General features: G+C 54.8%; 7 protein-coding genes across 7 annotated transcripts; 4 read left to right on the top strand and 3 right to left on the bottom strand.

Annotated features, from left to right (window-relative positions):
* Positions 1–1,329: 1,329 nt before the first annotated feature.
* J4E79_004496 (uncharacterized protein) lies at positions 1,330–2,914 on the top strand (the record flags this gene model as incomplete). Its single annotated transcript, XM_049353381.1, has 3 exons — positions 1,330–1,357; positions 1,408–1,704; positions 1,758–2,914. 3 exons carry the CDS (start codon positions 1,330–1,332, stop codon positions 2,912–2,914), a joined length of 1,482 nt encoding a protein of 493 aa, XP_049211829.1.
* A 1,623-nt stretch (positions 2,915–4,537) lies between these two features.
* Positions 4,538–5,521, top strand: J4E79_004495 (uncharacterized protein; the record flags this gene model as incomplete). Its single annotated transcript, XM_049353380.1, has 1 exon — positions 4,538–5,521. The coding sequence occupies one exon, from the start codon at positions 4,538–4,540 to the stop codon at positions 5,519–5,521; it is 984 nt and encodes a 327-aa protein (XP_049211828.1).
* A 636-nt stretch (positions 5,522–6,157) lies between these two features.
* J4E79_004494 (uncharacterized protein) lies at positions 6,158–9,166 on the bottom strand (the record flags this gene model as incomplete). Its single annotated transcript, XM_049353379.1, has 2 exons — positions 6,158–7,276; positions 7,328–9,166. 2 exons carry the CDS (start codon positions 9,164–9,166, stop codon positions 6,158–6,160), a joined length of 2,958 nt encoding a protein of 985 aa, XP_049211827.1.
* A 3,649-nt stretch (positions 9,167–12,815) lies between these two features.
* Positions 12,816–14,642, bottom strand: J4E79_004493 (uncharacterized protein; the record flags this gene model as incomplete). The annotated part of the gene is made up of 3 exons (XM_049353378.1): positions 12,816–12,881; positions 12,932–13,873; positions 13,923–14,642. 3 exons carry the CDS (start codon positions 14,640–14,642, stop codon positions 12,816–12,818), a joined length of 1,728 nt encoding a protein of 575 aa, XP_049211826.1.
* Positions 14,643–15,476: 834 nt separating this feature from the next.
* Positions 15,477–16,469, bottom strand: J4E79_004492 (uncharacterized protein; the record flags this gene model as incomplete). The annotated part of the gene is made up of 3 exons (XM_049353377.1): positions 15,477–15,726; positions 15,776–16,322; positions 16,385–16,469. The coding sequence occupies 3 exons, from the start codon at positions 16,467–16,469 to the stop codon at positions 15,477–15,479; spliced, it is 882 nt and encodes a 293-aa protein (XP_049211825.1).
* Positions 16,470–16,811: 342 nt separating this feature from the next.
* GAL7 (galactose-1-phosphate uridyl transferase) lies at positions 16,812–18,156 on the top strand (the record flags this gene model as incomplete). The annotated part of the gene is made up of 4 exons (XM_049353376.1): positions 16,812–16,912; positions 16,964–17,015; positions 17,070–17,847; positions 17,897–18,156. The coding sequence occupies 4 exons, from the start codon at positions 16,812–16,814 to the stop codon at positions 18,154–18,156; spliced, it is 1,191 nt and encodes a 396-aa protein (XP_049211824.1).
* Positions 18,157–18,689: 533 nt separating this feature from the next.
* On the top strand, positions 18,690–19,212 carry J4E79_004490 (uncharacterized protein; the record flags this gene model as incomplete). The annotated part of the gene is made up of 3 exons (XM_049353375.1): positions 18,690–18,794; positions 18,899–18,973; positions 19,096–19,212. 3 exons carry the CDS (start codon positions 18,690–18,692, stop codon positions 19,210–19,212), a joined length of 297 nt encoding a protein of 98 aa, XP_049211823.1.
* Positions 19,213–19,324: the final 112 nt, after the last annotated feature.

Below are 19,324 nucleotides of genomic sequence, written 5' to 3'. Positions count from 1 at the left end.
TGCGGCGAGCAGCAGGCGGACGGAGGTGGTGCCGCCAATCAGGCGGGGGCCCGCAGGCAGAGACGGTGAAGCAGTGGAAAGAGGCCTTGAGGGTCTTGCATGTGGCTTGTGGCGTAGTTTGGGGAGGATCGTCGATGATGTTGTTCGGTTGAGGGCTTGGGATGACAAGTAACAGGTCCGTACCACGCGCCGCTAGACCCAGTGCCGGGCGACCAAGGCAGGGACGACCAAGGCAGGGACGACCAAGGCAGGAGACGCGCAGGCCGGGCGATGCTGTGGGCAGCGGCAATCGCCTGGGTAGGTTTGCCAGAGCGCTGGCGGAGGGGCATCCGCTCGCAGTTCGCAGGCTGGCCGTGGTTGCTCTGGTGGCGCTAGGCTAAAGTTTGCATGCAGGCACCTGGGCGGCCATGGAATGGATATGGATATGCATCATCGACGTCGGGCGCGCCAAGGCCAGTCGCATGGATTGACAGTTGGGCTCTCCAGGGCTCTCAGCACACCCGGCGTGTGCAACGCGCGGACATTTGGAGGCACGACTCGAGGCAGTCCTGACCCGAGTGGCCTGATGCGCACTCCTTCGACCAGAGGTGCAGGGCGACTGCCGGTGCCCCGCGCCGCTGCCGACGAGCTGCTAACCGCCGTTGCGCACACGTCTCGCGTCGATCCTTGGGCGCGGCAAGGGTGAGCAGTTCGTCAGCTCACTTTCTGCACCTCTCTTGCATGCCACGCCGCCTGTCGCATCCTCCACTACATCCACCTGTCGCAACCGTCCTCTTACTTACTCCCAGCCCTCTCTTTGGCCCGCCTGCCGACACAGACGCTGCTGAGCCCGTTGGCGCCCCTCCGGTCCCGCCATTCTGGCCGTCGTCACGCTTCCGCTCCTTCTCCGCTGATTTATTTATGCACCCGACCCAACTGCTCGCTGCTAGCCCCTTCCGGCAGCCCAAGCCCGCGAGCTTTCTCATATATTTCCTCGCTGCTGCCCGCGCCTGCCCTGTCGCGGGTGAGGGGCGCCTGCTGCTTCGTGATCGCCCATTACATCATAGCTCCTGACTCGTATACGTTTCGACCTGCCATCTGCATCCCATCCCATCCCATCCCCACCCCGTGCTCTGGTCGCACCGCCTGAACGGCCTCTAGACACCTTACCCGCACCTGTGCGCCTCTGTGCCACCTGGACCCTGCCTATTTGACCCGCCGACAGTCCCTCGCCTCTACTGCCCAACCTGCTCTTATTTCCACCGCCCGTCCCAGAGCGAGTTATTAGATTCGACAGACCAGGGCGCGTGCGGTAGAGCAGGAACGACCACCACCCCCGTTCTTGCTACCATGGATACCACCTTCATCACCATTCACGGTTTGTCACGTCGACCCTGCCTTTTGCCTGCCAATTCTCACCCAAGACAGACCTCTCCGATGACGCCCACATATTGTACTCTTCCGACTCCATTGTCGACATCCTCGGTCATACACCTGACGAGGTAGTCAATCGGTCCGTGTGGCAATTTTTTCATCCAGAGGAACTCCCGCTGGCCAGAGCTCACCACAGCCGCGGCGTGAGACTGGACAAGGCTGCTGTCTTATCCTATTGCCGCCTGAAGAACCGCCAGGGCGAATGGGTCGGTTGTGAATGCTGCTTCTCCGTCGTCTACGATGTCCTCGTTTGCTGCACCAGCATCTACAGACATGGCATGCAGAGCCAAAGTAAGTCTTTCAACCCGTTTGGGCCCTGCGTCATGCTGATTCCAGCCAATCAGAACGCGCAGTCGAGGCTCCTATAGTGCGCAAGCTATTCGCCTCGTCACCAAAGGACCCGCGCTACCACATGTTGTCTCACCTGTCCAGCAAGTTTGACCTCGGCCCCGATGATCAGACCCATGAGCCGCGAGCTGCCTTGTTCCTCAACAGGTTCACGCGTACCCTGACCGTCATGTACGCAACCAGTGGGATCGAGCAAATCATTGGCATCTCCGGAGAGGCTATGAAGGGTCGCAGCTTCTATTACTGCATTGCTCCCAATTGTCTTGAAGATGCAGTCCGCTGTCTCGAATCGGCCAAAGGCAACGATTCCATTGCATACATGCGCTTTTTCTTCCGGGACCCGCGCCAGGACGATGCGCCTGAAGCTTCCTCGTCTGAGAGCGAAGATGACATCATGACGGATGTTACGGGCTCCGACGATGAATCTGAAGGCGGAGTGGACCTTGACGGCCATTCCACGTCCAACGGCACAAGACATCCGTCAGACTCAAACCGCACCACGGATAACAGTGAAGAGCGGTCTGCGTCGCGCACCAACTCTGGCGGGAACAATGACCCCAACAATACCCACCAAGCCATGTTCGGTGGATCCGCTGCCCGCTCGTCGTTATCGTCCGTGAGTTCGCCTCGTTCCGAGATCCGCGACGATCCTATCGAACTCGAGGCTGTCATATCCTGCACCTCAGATGGCTTGGTTGTGTGTCTACGTCGTGCCCGCCCAATGTTGCCAGGCACCATGCCGGTGGCCCAGCCAGCACAGCAATACAACGGTATCTACGCCGCGCCATGGGCAACACAACCCGTGTTCCATCCTGCTCCACAGCAAATGCCCCAATACCCTCTTGGCGCTCGGCACCCGGCCATGGTGCAGGCAGGGCCGTCTATGGAATTCCAGAACAACTTCATGCAGAGCATTCGCGATGTCGCCGTCTTTGCTTGGGCACTTACTGGCATCAACGGCAGTCTCGTGGACTATGCTCGCGGTAAACCACTAGGTGAAAGTCAGCCGCCTGAGGGCTTTCCGGTCTGGAATCCTTTGCCAGACCCTGGGTTTGGCAAACAAGCATCTGCGGCACCGTCGGGCTATGTTTCGGGGTCCAATAGCTCCTCGAGCAACGATCCATTTGGTTTTGGCGACCCGGGCCTGCGCTGAGAGCTCAGCTTTGCACTTTTGCATCAGGCCAATCCAACACAGAGTAGGCCGCGTGCGACGCGGTGTCGTCAGCGACACTGACGAGCGCAACCTTCTCGATGACCTCAGGCTGCCACAGTATACGACTTTGATGATGGACGCTGTAGACAACTTATGATTTAATGCGAGCGAACAGCGCGGAATATACCAAGCCATATTGGGCTATGTTATCACCATATGGTACGATTTTTTGGACCTCTCCTCTCCTTGTATCTCAGCTGTGAATAGCAGTTAAAAAACTCAATACCTTCAGGTGCTTTTCCGTTCTGGGTCTTTTTCTCTTCCATGTCGTGTGAGTAAGGAACGCGTACCGTCATCCTTTGCTGATGCCGGAATGAACGCCTCGAGTTGTGCCATTGACTATGAGTGGATGTTGTTTCGCTTACCTGCACGTAGTCCTTGGTCTTACGACGCGGCGGGGCACTCGCATCCTTGACCATTGTCAAACTTCAAATTACGCGTTCGAGTGGCCACATTCCCAGATGCATAGCTATTGGAGATACAAGACAGATGAGCTTTGTTGACCTTTGTCGCCCTTGCGATGATCACATGAGGTCACCGAACCCTTGCAAAAGACACAACTCTTTGTCGTAACATCCCTTGAGGCCGACTTCTGGCCACCTTCCAGCGAATAGCAATCTCATATCTACGCCACAGCCACAGAAACGTACCACCATGATTATGGCGTACATGTCTCATCCTGTGCCGTTCTTTTCGTCAATTTGGCCGCTTGGCCTGTTTACGATCCCTTGTTTGCAACGCTCCTACCATGATAGGCTGGCGTATTGCGTCTTTGAATATTGATTTTCACTCTGGTGTCTTCGTCTTCGTCAGTCCCACGGTCCTCTTTTCTCTTGAAGCTTCCGTCGTCCTCTCTGCACGATCGCAACTCTTCTCAGGTTTCATACTGTTATCTTGACGATCGCAGCACTGATTATGTTGTCCCGAGTGCCTGTACTCTCCATCTTGTCTTTGCTGTTCAGTCTGCTTCCTTCGATATGTCTAGCGCAAGGCAACGATGGCCTCAGCAGTGGCAGTCCCACAGCCTCGTTGAGCACAGCAAGCTCGACGACCTCTGCAGCTGCGCAGACACACACTATTTCAGTCGGTCTAGCGGATCACAAGTTCAGACCCGAGTCGACAAACGCCAGTGTAGGCGATGTAAGTAGAAGCTTCATTCATCATCTCGATCGGGCCTCCGTACACATATCAACAGATGAGGAAATACTAATGTGCTAAAGATAATAGAGTTTGCCTTCTATCCACTAAATCACAGTGTCGTCCGCGCAGAATACGGCTACCCATGCATCCCATACGAAATGACGGGGCAGGGTAAAACTGGTTTCTTCAGCGGTTTCGAGCCCGTCGACACTGTCCTTGATTTCCCACCCACCTACAGCATCGAGATCAAAAACACTGATCCCATTTTTTTCTACTGCTCAGCACCAGGGTCTTGCATAGGCTATGGCATGGTGGGCGTTATCAATCCGAATGCAACGACGAGCATCGATCAACAGTAAGTTTATCGGTACGCACTGCATGTGAGACATATACTGACTTAGTACACCCTTATTCAGACATAAAATGGCGCTTGACAGCAGTTACATGCTTAACCCTGGCGAGCCCTTCCCACCAGAGAGTACTCACAAGACACCCGGTGCTGGCCTCACGAACAACGACACCCAAATTGATCTTTCAGCGGGCGCTATCGCAGGCATCTCCATCGCAGGCGTCTCCGTTTTCGTCATCGTAGCCCTACTGTACTTCTTCTGGTGCCGCACAAAGAGCCTGAAGGATGAAGTCGACGGAAAAGCAGAAGTAGCTGGAGCTCCTCGTCTGGATCCAAATCACAGGGGACCAGCAGCCATGGTGGAAAGAGGTCCCAATCGTTCTACCGCCATGGCCGGCAACGGAGGAGACTTTTATCATCAATACCCGCAAAGGTCTATGCTATCGCCGCCCATGGCAGACCCCGCCTATTCACAGTATAACTACAACCAACCCTACAAATCGGCAGCACCATCTTACTACATGCCACAGCCCCCTCCTTCGCATTCGCCGCCACCGCCACCGCCACAGCAGTACCATCCCCATCAGTACAAATACGACATTAACGCACTCATCGACCACCGTATGCATACGTTACCTCCCATCCCACAGCAATCCCCACTCGACATCCACGATGCACTCGCCCACCGCTCCGTAGGCAGACCATACGAACTCTCACCATTGGGAAATTGCATGCGCAGTCCTCCAAACGACCGTCACCACGACAATCACGACTACAGCCTTGACTCGAACGTTGCCGGTGACACTGACGTTATATCTCCGGCTCCTTCCGTTCATCGCTACGCATCACCACCACCACCACCTCGCGTCCTTGACGAGACGATACCGAGTTACTACGAAACGGTGTACAGGCCCGATCCCAAACATATTAATGGCATGGGGACAAGCCCTATAGAGATGGACGGAAGGGCTTTGGCGGGGAATGTCACGCCGGTGAGAATGGTGGCGGCGAAGTGGGAGGAGGTTGGGGAGAAGGCTGTTGGCAGTGGAGGGACTTAGAGGGCATGAGTGGTTGTGTTCTTATGCTGCTGGTGTACTTCTGCTTCTTCTTCTTCTTTTTCTTTGCGTGGTATAGGTTAGATTATGAACACAGCCTCTTCTTTCACACAGTGGCGCTTGATACGAGGGTGAACCTCAGAGTATATTGATTTGAGTTCTTGTTTTCATTTCATCTCAGCTAAACACAGACGCTCAGCAGTAGAGGACATGGCTTCGCTACTAATCTCCAACCCGCACGGTAGAGGAGGACGGGGCTGCCCGTCTTCTCAACTCTCATTTTCCTCGTTTCTTAGATGCCCAGCGCGAGAGCCAACCAATGCCACGCCAGATCCTTCCGTACGTAGATAGGTAATGTGTGTTTGCATGTAGTAGAAAGCCCATTGGAAGTATCCCGCTTTTTTGAAAATCCCCATCAAATCAATGTATAGTAAACCCGACCGAACACTTCAAGTCGTTGGAAGTAAAAGATAAGAAAGAAGAAAGATAGATAGGGAAAAGTGAGAAAACAAAGGATCGTTTGACTTGTAATCATTACATGTTGTTACACTCCAAAAGGTAGAATCGAAGAACCACGGGTCGCCCTGCGGCCCGCAAGTTGGTTCTGAAAAGGAGCAAAGGTATCGTGAATCATAGCGCTCATGTCGAAGTGGAGGTAGTCGTCATAGTAGGCGCGACAGATACCTCAGACGGCTTCGCCTCCTCGGCAACTGGTGGGAGGATCGGTTCGACAGCCTTGGGTGGCGGTGAGTTGGTATTGGGCAGGCTAGCCGTCGATAACGTGGGTGAGCTGGTTGATTGCGATTGGGCCAGTGGAGGGGTAGCGTTCGAGCCAGTCGACTGCGTTTGCGCCAGCTTGGTTTTTCGGTTGCGGTTGGTGTAGTCGCTTAGACTGAGCTTCTTGCGTGCCGGTGCAGGCTTGACGGCGTTATTAACGGCAGGCGAGAAAGGCGATGCAATCATTGAGATGCCTGGTGATTGCGCGACTGCGCTCTCGTTGAGAACAGACGAAGTCGATCCAGGTGTAACGGCGCGGTTGCTGCTAGTGTTGCCAAAATCAAGCTTCGAGGGCATTTCGACGTGTAGGTCTGCAGTCTTTGGTGTGAGACCGGTGGTGGACTTGGGCGATGGTTCAGCGGGCGTCGAAGCTGACCACGGAGGATCGGGTGGTTGTATTGATGGCTGTGGAGCTTCCTTGGGAGGCTCTGGTGCAGTCACCTCAGGTGCTTCCTCTTGTTTTGGGTCGGAGGCCTTGGGACTTGTGTCCTCGGGTTCGGTCATCTCCACGTCGACCGTAGGCTGCGGTGTAGGCTCCTTTGCTGGTGTAAGCTCTTTGTGTCTTGTATCGGGTACGGGGTCGGCAGATATGTCCATCGCTGTAGGCTCCTCGAGCGGTGGAGATGGGGGCAGTGGCGACGGCTTGTTCGAAGATACGTCCTTCAAAGCTGGTGATTTGGCCTCCACTTTAACGGACGTGGACCGCATTCGCTCGCGCTGCAGCTTGTCTTCTTGCGCTTGCTGCAAAAGCTTACGCTTGAATGAAAGTGGTGGTTTCATTTGGCGTGGCTTGATGCAGATCTGGGATTTTGCGTTGTTGTCTTCGATCGTTTGCGTCGACGCATCGACATAGACAGGCTTCGGACGGGGTGGAGGACGGCCATTCGTCTTTGTAGAGCTACCCGACGTTTTACGTGCTACACCGTGACTGTGTTCGCGGTGCCGTGCCGACGGCGAAGGTTCGGGGTGTCCGAGTCGTCTCTGTATATCTGCATTAGCAGGAGGAAGCGAGTAGGTGGATAAGTGTCTTACCGAGGAAGAGATGCTCGGCGTGTTCAGGTTCGATCCAGCACTAGTCCGTTTCCTTTTGCCTTTGTGCTCATCATGATCAAGCTTCTGGAACAGGAGTTCTTGGTGCTGGATTTTTCTCTTTTCGCGCTCGGAAAGTTTGTCGCCTTCCAATGAGAAGTGGGTTGCTGGTGTGATGTCACGACTGCTAGATTTGTGTGAGCCAGATGTAGAGCGAGCGTCCATTTGGTCTTCGTCGACAGCCTCGCGGTTGACTGTTTCGCTACCAGCACGACTGTTGGTTGCGTGGCCTGTACTCATTGGAGAGATTTGTGACTTTTTGACCTTCTTGCCCTTGGTCTTCAGTGTAGCCGGCTCTGTAATCGTATTGCGACGAGCGCGCTCCAAGAGGCACTCGTTGCCGCTGGATGTATCGCAAGCGCAGCCTCCAAAGTTTGCCAAGACACAAGACACCCACGGTTGTATCCTCCTAAACCCTTCTTTGGCACCGTTGGTTACGACCCTGAGAAGCTGTTTCTTTACCTCAGAATCGATATCCCAGCCGACTGTAAGTTCCTCGCCGGGGCTGATCTCGCGCGTCGCTAGGAAGGAGAAGTGGTAGTCGTTGCTGGAGTCAATCAAGATCTTCATAGACATGTTGGGGTTGCAACTTCTCCGGGCGTATCGGAGGATGTTGCCTTCTCGCCGTGTGTCGATGTATATTGGCAGATGGGGTGGGAAGAAGACGAAGGGTTCAGGGTGTCGCAGCAAGTCCCATCTGTTGGATGCATCGGAGTAGTAATCTGCCTTTCGACCGATGAGACCTTTGAGCTCTCCAACATAGCCACCATCTGGTACCGGAGTTTCGGCGGTAATGAAGTGCCATTGTGGGTGCAGACCATGCGCTAGTACACCCGAGTCGACATCTGTCTGTTTCACAATCTCTGGCGCAGTTGTTGTTTCGAGTTCCTGGATGGTCATGTCAATGCGTGAGAAGATGTCCTGTGGCTTCTTGCCTCCGCTTGCTTCGGCCAGTGCTTCGGGGTCTTGTAGCCACATAGCAATGTCGTTTGCGACATCGATTCGGGTGTAAGAGTTGGACTCAGCGGAGGGTGGTTCTGGTTGCCGATAGAGATGTATGAACTCGGTTGAGTAATCCTCGGTAGAAGCCTCTGGGTTGGTGGGTGACTTCATAGGACTGTGGCCATTGAGCATAACTGAAGCGCCTCGTTTCCGTGATGTTGGCACGAGAGCTGGCGCTTGACTAACGACGCCTACAGAACCCGATGGACGATGGTTTGTCTTTGGACGCTTATTTGGCGGTGGCTGATCTCGTGGGCTACCACTTTTGCGGTCGGGGGTATAGTGCAGGTCCCCATTGGTTTGCACTGGCCACCCATTGGGTTGTCCAGGGCCATGGGCGTCCTTGGTTCGCTTCTTGGGGTTCTTGGCGGAGGCTTTCGGTCTGCCCTTGCGCTCGCCGATGCTGTGTACTTCCCTTCGGATGCGTTGCTTCTCGGAAGCGCTTTTTGCGTCGATAGCTCTGGGAAGGCAGTCGGCGCACTCGTGTACGTCGGGGACGTGTTGGGCAGACTCGTAGTAACACACGATGTGCTGCCACGTATCGCACTTCTCGCACAAGACTGTGTTGCCGTCGTCATCTGAGTATCCGCAGATGCATTTTATCGTGGATGACTCTTCGTCCTCAACGGTGGGTTCGAGTGGAGGCGAGGCGGTCGCGAAGGTGGGTGGTGGTGGGCCAGCGTAGAGGGCGAGAGGAGCCGGCTGATGATCAGCATACGCCTGAACCGACGAGACGTCTGTCATAATCTGGCAATGACGCTCGCTTGTATGTGGTGTCATGTAGTGGGTGCTCAGGCTCTGTGTTCGTGGGATCGCATGACGCCCAACGCGCGACGAGAGAGAGCAGGGCGACCGACGGCGACTCGAGACGGATCAAGTGACCGCCGTCAACGGAGTGCCGGGCTTTGTGACGAGTGGTCGAGCTACACAGAGGGTGTGGCTAAGGGGAAGAGGGTTGCGTGTCGGAGCGCAGCGTGTGCGGATAGGGAGCAGGAGGGCGATGGGGGCTCAGGAACGTCACTATGGGCGTGAAATCGAAAGCCTATCATGAAGAGAGGGTGTTGAGACTGAGTGTGTTCGAGTTGGAGCGATGCGCCGGCAGGTGAGGCAGGGTGGTGAGGGTGGAGGGCTCGAGGCGGCTTCGGAGGGAGGAGTTGGCTGAGGCGTGCTGTCACAAAGGAAGCGGCGCGCGCACAACGAGAGGCGAGGGCGTCGACAGTCGGTGCGACTGTGCGGTTAGTACTCCAGATGGCGACGGCAGGGCAACGACGGCATCAGGCGGTTGGGGAGTCAGAACGGCAGTGGAGAATCGAGCGTGCGAATGTCCTGAGAATGAATGGCCCCAACTCTCGCGAGCGAGAAGGGCTTAGCTTGCGAGGCCCGTGCACCACCAAGGACATGGCCAGGAGTGAACGCTAGATGTAATTAGTGAACGAGGGGTTACAGCAAGTGCGAGATCAAATTCGTGGCGCGAGGGGCCATGTCGACGCCCGAGCAGAGGCGCCGCCTAGACGGATATCCCGTGGCTGGGACATGCGAGATGGCCACTGGGGCAGCATTAAGAGGATGATGAAAATGCAAAAACATGTCACGGCCTGGTGGTTTGGGCAATGGATGTGACGAGAGAAAGCGGCGGAATCCTGGAGGCAGGCTAACGCGGCGGGCGAATGAGAGCGCGGCCGGCACGAAGCCTGCAGGCGCGCCAGGCCCGATGCAGATGGCGCTGGTCAGACTGTCGCGCGCAGATCAAGTTCGGAGGGCCGAGCGCCGTGCCAGGCCCCAAGGCTGCGAGGAAATGCAGGCCCAACGTTCTTCTGTGCTTCATTCCACGTCTCTTGAGTCGCATCAGCATGGCGTGCTGTGTCTGTGTGAGCGGTGCTGGCACGGAAGGCGCGAGCGCGAGCGGCTGGTCGGGGCAGGCGCACGCATGCGCTGAAGCGAATAAACAACGATAAGGGCCCCGCCTGGAACGCGATGAAACATGCTGCATTGCTTCGCCACCCCAAACGTCATCAACGGCTGGGGTCCACCGTCGCCGCCTGCTATCTATATGTCGTCGACGCGGAGCCTGCCTGTTGCGCCCAAACGATAACCAACTTCATCCGCCTTGTGTCCTCCGGCTCCGCACCGTGTCCTGCACCTGCACCTGCACCAGTCGCGTCACCCGTTCCGGTTGCTACCAAACAAGCTGACGACTGCACATGTCAACAAATATCAATGCGCCACTAACAATGCAATCGCAGCAATAGATCTTGACGACAACACCACTCTTGCCCGAACCGAGTCGCGCCGGCGTCGATTCTCAACCACCCTCTCCGTCGTCTCATTCGTTTTTGTGATTGTAAATCATGGACAAGGAAAACAAATATTACCTAAGGAAAGATTGAAGGCAGGAGCGTCTGTAGGAGCTGTGTTGGTACCACCGCAGGCATGGGACAAGATCGACGGACACACAAGGTACAGGACAACATAAGAAGCTGTCTGTCGAAATGCGGCATTCATTGAAGGAGGATGCCGATGATCGAGGGCCGAGGGCGTTGTTACTTGCCTACCGAAGACGCATCCTGCTGCTCTGGTACCGATTATGGACGGCTCATTGCCTCAAACGACGATTGCATGCCATGCCAATCATCCGTTCACGTCTCTATGGCACGAAACTCGTCTCGCATTTCGAATATCCTCTAGACAAATTCAAGGTGAAAGTATACATTATCTTGGGTTATTTTCACCTGATAGAATTTAATAGTGTGTATGCAGCAAATGCGACACAAGTTTTATGGTCCCTCGGTAACGTGAATCATTCAGTACTTGTCAAACCGTTCAAAAATGTGTTATCGAGAAGATGTATTGAAGGCTGTGGCTGCTTGGGAATCAGCCAATGCGGCAAGACTAATGCTCTAGTGGTGATGCTAAGGCAGGACTGGAATGAAGGGGCTCAGAGGAGAGATCTGAACAACTGTTTCTAAACGAGGGCAAAGCGCCATAAGTAGGAAATTGGATAACACCGACACATCCTGATGGCATGGCGCCGAATATCAGCGTCCTTCTTCTAGTGCTCGCGCATGCGTAAAGCTCGCCTGCAAATCCCTCTTACTGTCAGTCACTTCGTTCCCCTGGGTTCATAAAGTCAGCGATATACACAGGCGGCATTCATCTATGGGTTGTACCCACTGTATTATGGTTTCCAGCCATCTCATCTTCCGTTGCTGGCACCTTATCCTTCATAAAGTCCGCTTGCGCCTCTTCCTTTCCGTAATTTTGGGTGTGTACTGCAGTAGGAGAATAGCGTGACGATGGTTCTCGCGCCCACTCTGCTATGGTGAGAAGAAGTGATCGGTAGAGCCATCTCGATCGACGTTGGTGTGAAGGGGTTGTTTGGTCCTCCATGTTGCTGGGCGAAGATGTAGATGAAGTTGTTCTCGAAGATGAGATCGATGTAGACATAGGCATCTCCACCGCAGCATGCGAATACTGACAAGCGAATAACGAAGGAAGGAGGAAACCAAGCATCTGTTCTGACTCTTTTTCTCGAGCCCAAGCCGACGATGTGATCTAGTGGAAGTTTTCGAAGAACGTTGAGAGGCTGGTGATTGAGGGGGTCAGAAAATGAAGAGATTCAGCGTACCCAGAGACCTCCTAAGCATCCAAGATCAGAGTTCTGCGAGACACATTCCTATATACCCAAACGCCTTGGCCCCAAAGTATAGTGGCGGCGCAGCAGCAGGCAGACAGATCCCACCGTACAACGTCATACATGGCGTTCTCCCCCTCCCTAATCTGACATTCTACAGCCAAGGGTTCTGCGCCGCATCCTAATTTAGACACACCTAGGGTTATCGTGTCTTTTGGCCCTCTCCTGTACAGAGCCGCACCAGTCGGAGAATTGTCAAGTACGAGCGCTGATAAGCTCATGCGGTCTTGCTCATTAGCGGTAATAAGCGCGACGCGTGAGATTTGTGAAGCATAGCGCTGGATGTCCAGGGGCAGCTGTGACGATGTCGCGATGCTGCATGTGGAGAAAAAACAAGGAGGAGCAATATCGGCAGATGACTGACCCGATGCAACGGTTAGTGGACATGGCGGAAAACAAAAGAGAAACAAGGCTTGCGAAGCAGGTATCACGAGGTACATTGTACGAGCAAGAGACATGTCATAATGTACGATGGTTTCTTTATTCGATTCTACTTCGAACCACAAATGTTATTCGGGCAGTCCTGTACTTCGGCAGCCTCCCAATGTATACAATACAGTGAAAGCCGCTCAAGGTGCCTCCTGATGCTGTCCCTTCATGCTCTCATCGTGGCTTTGTCGTCAAAGTATGCTTGCCAGACCAATACAGCCCCAAGGGCAATATTAACACTCATATCCAGACGTCAAGGCTGGACCTGCTCTCCTCTCCGAAATTACCCAGGGTTTTAGAAAAGGCATCCTATAGCTGCTCTTCTTTTACCCTAGTGACCTCCTCCCAGAGCTGCTTTGCGTTTTCGGCTTTCAGCTGTCGACAGTCAGTTGCATTCTATCTTTCAGACCAAACAATGTACATACCTTGAGTAGGTGCATCTCCAATTCACCCTCCAGATTAGGCGAATTGAAGAGCAACCGGGTATCCTTCGGCTTGTCACCCTGTGCATCGCCTCCAAATACCAAGCTCTTTGTGACGGCAGCATTTAGCAGCAGTCGGTGGGTACCTTCAGCACGGAGGACAAAGCGAGCCTTCTTGGGTTCATCGACCGTGATGTTGAACTTGAATGTTCCCACGCCACGCTCTTTCCACCCTCTATTTGAACCTTCGCCAGACATGTTGTAAAGCTTTGCGCGGCCGGCCCAGATGGTCTCTTCGCCTTCTTCACCAGTCTCGTGTGCTTCAGGAAGGTTAACAGGATGACATGAGGTGGCGGTGATTGGCTTACGTTGTTGCGAGAGGAGCGGCTGACTTGATTGTCGCTCTTCCTTGTCTGCGTTCTTTTCTGGGTCTTCGTCGTCGTCGCCCTCTTCATCATCAGAAGGCTCGCCGATTGCAGCAGCACCAAAAGGCTTCTCTTTCTCCTTGAGACCCTTAATCTCCAAACTGCCACCAGGAGCAGCGAAAGAGCCTACGGGCTTGGCTCCGCCGAAGCCTCCAAAGCCCCCACCCAGCGATCCACCAAAAGAGCTGCCTCCAAACCCGGATGTACCAGAGCTTCCCAGTGCTCCGAAGCCACCACTTGATGGCGTTGAGGAGGCTGCGCTTCCTGCGAAAGAGGACAGTTTGGCCGCGCTTGCCCCACCGAAAGGCGAGCTAGAACTTGGTTTAGAACCAGCAAGGCCCCCGAATGGAGACGCAGCTGAGGTTGCAAAGCCGCCGAAGCCAGATGACTTGAACTTTTCGTCCGACGTTTGAGGTAATGATTCGGCCTTATCGGAAGTCTTCGGCGGTTGAGGTTTGGCTGCCATAGCGGCAAAAGGCGATGCGGCGGAAGTGTTGGCAAACCCACTGCCTGGCGGTATCTGGCTCGAGCGTTAGTCTTTGACATTCACGCAGCGCTAGTTAGCTTACCTTGGTCTTCGACTCTGTTGTGTCCGTTGTTGAATCGGCTGCTTTCTTGTCTCGTAACCGCTTGGTGTCTCGCTCCTCGCCTGCCGACTTTTCTGCAGGTTTGCCATTTGCCGAGGCGTCTTCCGCCGCTTCTGCGCTAGCATCTGTATCCTTCTCGACTTGATCGCGTGTGCGCTTGTTTTTGGGGCTTGTTCCGGCTCCTGGGGTCTTATCGGCCGCAGTGGTCGTGGATGTGTTCTTGTTGGGCGATGTCATCTGCTCGTCCCCGTCGTTCTCTTGGATACTTGAGATAGTACTTGGAGAAGGCTTTCCGGGCACACCAGCCTCCAGGTCGGCTGTGATGTCCCTTGACCTCTTGCGCGCATGTCGCTCAACCTTCTTTTCTGGGTGCTTGTCCGCTTCGGCTTCCTCTTCAAAGTCTTCCCGGCTGCGCTTGCGTCGTAACCGTCCGCGCTCGCTGTCTGAGCCAGAAGCGCTGTGTTCGCCAGCTTTAACGCTGCCGTTGGGTGCGTCGTTCATGGGCCGATCGGAACTCGGGACGGGATCCGATGTGGCCTGCGCATCGATCTGTGTGTCCTTGAGCTTTTCCCTAACATTCTTTCCTTCGCTATCGCTGCTCTTATCGCTCCGTGCTGGGGACGTGGGCGCAGCTTTGGTGGTGTCGTCGGAGGCGGCAGCAGCTGCAGTTGTCACCTGCGGCTTCTCTGGCGCGTCTGTCATGGTGCAGGACGGGTTGTGTTCCAGGCGTGGGGTATGTTGGGAGTGCGCTTGGTGGATGGTGTAGCAGAGTAGTAGTAGGAGTCGCAGACGTTGGTGCGTGAGAAGGCGGTCCTTGGGCGGTCGAAATGTCTGTGTGGTTTGAGGTTGTGAATTGAGACAGTGCAAGCTTGAATAAGGACAATAGTAACTATGCTCCGCGGTGAAGACCAAGTTGCGGTCGACGGCAGGGACAATCGCAGAGGTGGTGCTCCGCGAGGCTAGTGGCGACCTTGTAGGTGGACAATGCAGCGTGATGGCTCGTTGGGTGTGCGGCGGGCAGACGATGTCGGAAAACAGGTGCAGATATGAGCTGCAGGCTTGGATTGTCGAGCGGACGGAAGCAGAGCAGATGGGCCTTGTGGTTAGTGGAGTCGGTCAATGCGCTCTAGTACCAAATTTCCACTACAATGCGCCGAATGCAACAGTGTCTAATTACACCGTCGAGTCCAGAACGCGACTGCAACGAGAGGAATGCAGACAAGGCGCGCCGTGTGTGTTGAGCGGTTAGGGGGCCGAGTGTTGGCGCTTCAGTCGGCGGTCGTGGTCGAGTGTGTTGTCGCTGCAAAGACCAATGACGAAGTGGGGAAGACAGACGGCTAATCATGAACACGGGTAGCAGCAACAACAGCGTCTACCGCTACTTGGGACATGTACATCAAGTTTACTGTAGACGTCTACTAAGTGCTACTGATTGTATTGGAATGGATTTGTGACGCCCATGAATAGCTATTTCTACAGCTTGTCCGTAACGCCAGATACCCAGCCAAACACTTTTGCATGCACAACAATGCTGCACTAGCTGATGAAGCACAGGCAGCCCAGAGCAACATAAAATACAAACAAAGGGTATACTGCGATGCCGACGCGGTTCCTTACGACTCCAGAGCCGCCCATGATGCTCACTCCCGCTGCTAGCGACCAGGCGATGAGAACGATGTAGACGGGGATGCGCACTATCATGGGTATGCCAACGGCGCTGAGGATGGAGGCAATGACGAGCGGGAAGAGCGTGTAGCCGATAATAGAGATGGACTGGAAGAAGGCACTGGCCACGATTAGCATGTAAAAGGCGTGGGTGTGCAGAGGGGACGTACATGTTGCCTCCCAGCAGCTTGATCTGCAGCGTCACGACTGCCTCGCCTATCCAGACCATGGCGAAGACGCCGGAGAAGACCAGGTCCTTCTGGTCGCCCTTTGCTCCCCACGAGAGGAACAGGCTCAGCAGCAGACAGAAGATGAGCGGGCCCCATAGGTCCCAGTCGCGCAGGCCCTCGCTCATGCCGCCCTGCAGAATAACATCTGCGTCCGGCCATCGCCCTGCAATGTTCCTGAGCCCACCGCCAAAGCCGTCGGCCTCGCCGCGCTCTGCGGCGCCAATGCCTCCCCCGCGCTGCATGATGCCGCCCAGCAGGTACTTGGGGTACAGCACCTGCTTCATCTTCTCCCAGATGGCGAAGATGTCGCGGGACAGCGTGTCCCATACTGTCTCGTCGATGGTGTTTGTGGGCGCACGGCGGTCTTCGCCGGGGATGCTCGACGTCAGGTACGACTGCGTCTGCGCAGGGTCGCGCTGGATGTTGCCCGTCAGCGGCGCGCGGTCCGACGTGCCCTGGAGAGGATCGTCGAGGTCATCGAGGGTAGCTGGTGATGGTTAGCCTCATCCACCGTCTCGTCTCGCAGGCAGCTGTGTGGATGCGACGCACCATCGTCCGGGTCAATCAGGTCACGCTCCACGGCGTCGCTGTCATAGGGGTTGCTAGTTGCGGCACTTGGCATCATTGCCGCCATGGTGGAAAACTGAAAACCCTGCGTTCACGGGTCGCGGGCTAATGCTCCAATCGGCAGCTATCGTGGGTTGTTGGAGAGGCTCTGCTGTCCTCAAGCCTACGCGCAAGCTCTCGGGGCCTCACGCCTGAGGGTGCGCTACTCGACTCGGCTAGCATCCCGCCAACGGGGAAAGCTTGAGCGGCTTAGCGCGCAGCCCTTCACTGGCCGGGCGTCACTCCCACCGTCTAGCTCGCGGCCATGCATACTGCCCCTGCGGCCGTTTCGCCGTATTTCGCACGCGGTATATATACACCTAACCACCATCGTCCGCCCTAGACACACTCCACGCACATTCCGGCCATCATGACGGACCCCGTTTTGAACGACATCTCCCACAGGCGCTTCAACCTCCTGCGAGGAAGCTGGATACTAGTCTCGCCCCACCGCACCAAGCGACCATGGCAGTAAGCATATCAGTGATTCTGTTCACGGGACGACATACTGAAACCCCACAGAGGCATGCAAGAGTCGCCGTCCAAGACAACCCTCCCAGACTATGACCCAAAGGTATCCCTTCGCCCGGACCATGCATGATATCATTCCGAAATTAATCAACCACAGTGTTATCTATGCCCTTCAAACACGCGGGCAAATGGCGAACACAACCCCAAGTTCGACAACACTTTTGTCTTCGTCAACGACTACAGTGCCGTTATGGAAGAGCAGCAAGAGTACAACCCTGACAACAAGGACGGATCTCTCGCTTCTAGATTACTCCGTGCCGAGGCCGTCACTGGAAAGTGCTATGTCATTTGCTTTTCTCCGTCTCACAACCTCACTCTTGCCGACATGTCGCCGGCGGAGATCGTCCCCATAATAGAGACCTGGACGAACATTTACGTTGCACATCTGGACCCAAAGTCGCCTCTGGCCAAGCTTGCGTCTGCCACTACTATACCACCACTATCACAAGGCACTCTCGCAGTTCCAAATGCTCAGTATCGGTATATGCAGATCTTTGAGAACAAAGGCTCGGCCATGGGCTGCTCAAATCCCCACCCACACGGCCAGGTCTGGACGACCACATCCCTACCGGAAGAGCCCGCCTTGGAGCTGGTGCAGTTGAGCAAATATCGCAAAGAGAATGGAGGCGCTCATATGCTCGTCGATTATGCAGAGCTGGAGTCAACACAAAAGACCCGCACTGTGTATGAAAACGCGAGTTTCTGGGCTGGTGTACCTTACTGGGCAGTCTGGCCGTTCGAGATAATGATTGTTCCTAAGCAACACAAGCGCTCGCTGGTAGACTTCTCTAAGGAGGAGCGAGCGGAGTTGGCTGAGTGCATAGCGGAAATTACGAGGCGCTACGACAACCTGTTCGAGACCCAGTTCCCCTACAGTAAGTCCAAAACAGTCATAATAGAGAGACATGGCTAACGAGGTTGAAGGCATGGGTCTTCATCAGGCTCCCCTTACTGGCACAGCCGATGAGATTGAGTCCAGTCATTTCCACATTCACTTCTACCCCCCACTACTGCGAAGCGCCACCGTTCGCAAGTTCCAGGTTGGCTACGAGATGATGGCCGAGCCTCAGCGCGACATCACCCCAGAGCAGGCTGCAGAGCGTCTTAGGGCGTGCGACGGTGAGCTTTACCGCAAGAACCTCGCATCTTCGCCAGACACCAACGGCGTAAACGGGGACCACTAGAGACCCGGCACGTACTTGTTATTCAATTTTGCTTTCACATGCACATAGGCCAGTCGACACAGAGCCTGGCTGGTCACATACTAAGTGCACGAGCTATTGGAGATGGGAGAGTAGATACCCAAGAAGACGATACACGATACACGATAAACGTAGAAAGTTGCATAAAGCGGAGTGCTGCAGCGGCGTTGGCAGGCATAACAGTGCATTACATTATCTTTTCTCGAATACACGTTCAATCTCAACTGTATCACATACTGTGCGCATGGCCTAGTGAGCAACCGCACCATGTGCTGTGTCCCGCTAAAAACGTCATGCCGCGGATGCTGCCCTGCCCCACCATGATCGTGCGAACCTGATCTCGACCCCGCGCTACTACCACTCGGCAGCAAGCCCCCAAGCTCTCCTCCAACTAGTTCACCGACAAACAATCACCACCACCTACCTCCCTAAACACATCTACCACCGTAAGATTACCCTACGGTCTGGACACAGGAGTAATAGACAAGAAGCTAACAGCAGGACTCTAGACCAATATGCCTGGAGCCAAGTACACCGAGACCTACAAAAAGGTCAGCGCCATGGGCGAGAAGCTCAAGGCGGCTGGAAAGCAGGGACCTAGCAACGATGAGCAGCTACACGTACGCGTTTTCTTGTTTACCCTCCCTCGCACACTCTCCCCTTCTCGTATACCCGCTATATACGACAAGAAGTCCAGATGCTGACAGTCGGTTGTGAATTCTAGTTGTACGCGTACGCCAAGGTAGCAGAGGGTAAGGACTTCAGCGAGGCCAAGAAGCCTGGCATGTTCGATCTTGCTGTACGTTTCTGCATACCTTTCCTATACCTTCGTATCCTCCGTCACGACGTACCGCCTGCCAGCCATACATACCGGTCCAATCCCAACAAACGTACGAGGACAATAACTGATAATATGATTAGGGCAAGGCCAAGTACAACAAGTGGAAGGAGGTTGTTGACGCCGGTACCACCCAGAAGGAGGCCGAGGACAAGTACGTCGAGTTGGGCGAGCAGCTATTGGCCAAGCACGACAACTAAGTGCGGGTGGATCATCAAGGCAAGACTCATGTGCGATTTAAGTATTGCTATGGTTATACCATCGCCTATATATTGTTATAAGGATCAACAATAAGAAGTGCCTCATCGACAT

The sequence above is a fragment of the Alternaria viburni genome, assembly GCF_023758015.1.
Source record: "Alternaria viburni strain BMP 2772 chromosome Unknown scaffold_8, whole genome shotgun sequence".
Taxonomy (NCBI): Eukaryota; Fungi; Ascomycota; class Dothideomycetes; order Pleosporales; family Pleosporaceae; genus Alternaria; species Alternaria viburni.
Note: the sequence above shows the minus strand (reverse complement) of the source record. Positions and strands in the feature narration are given on the sequence as shown.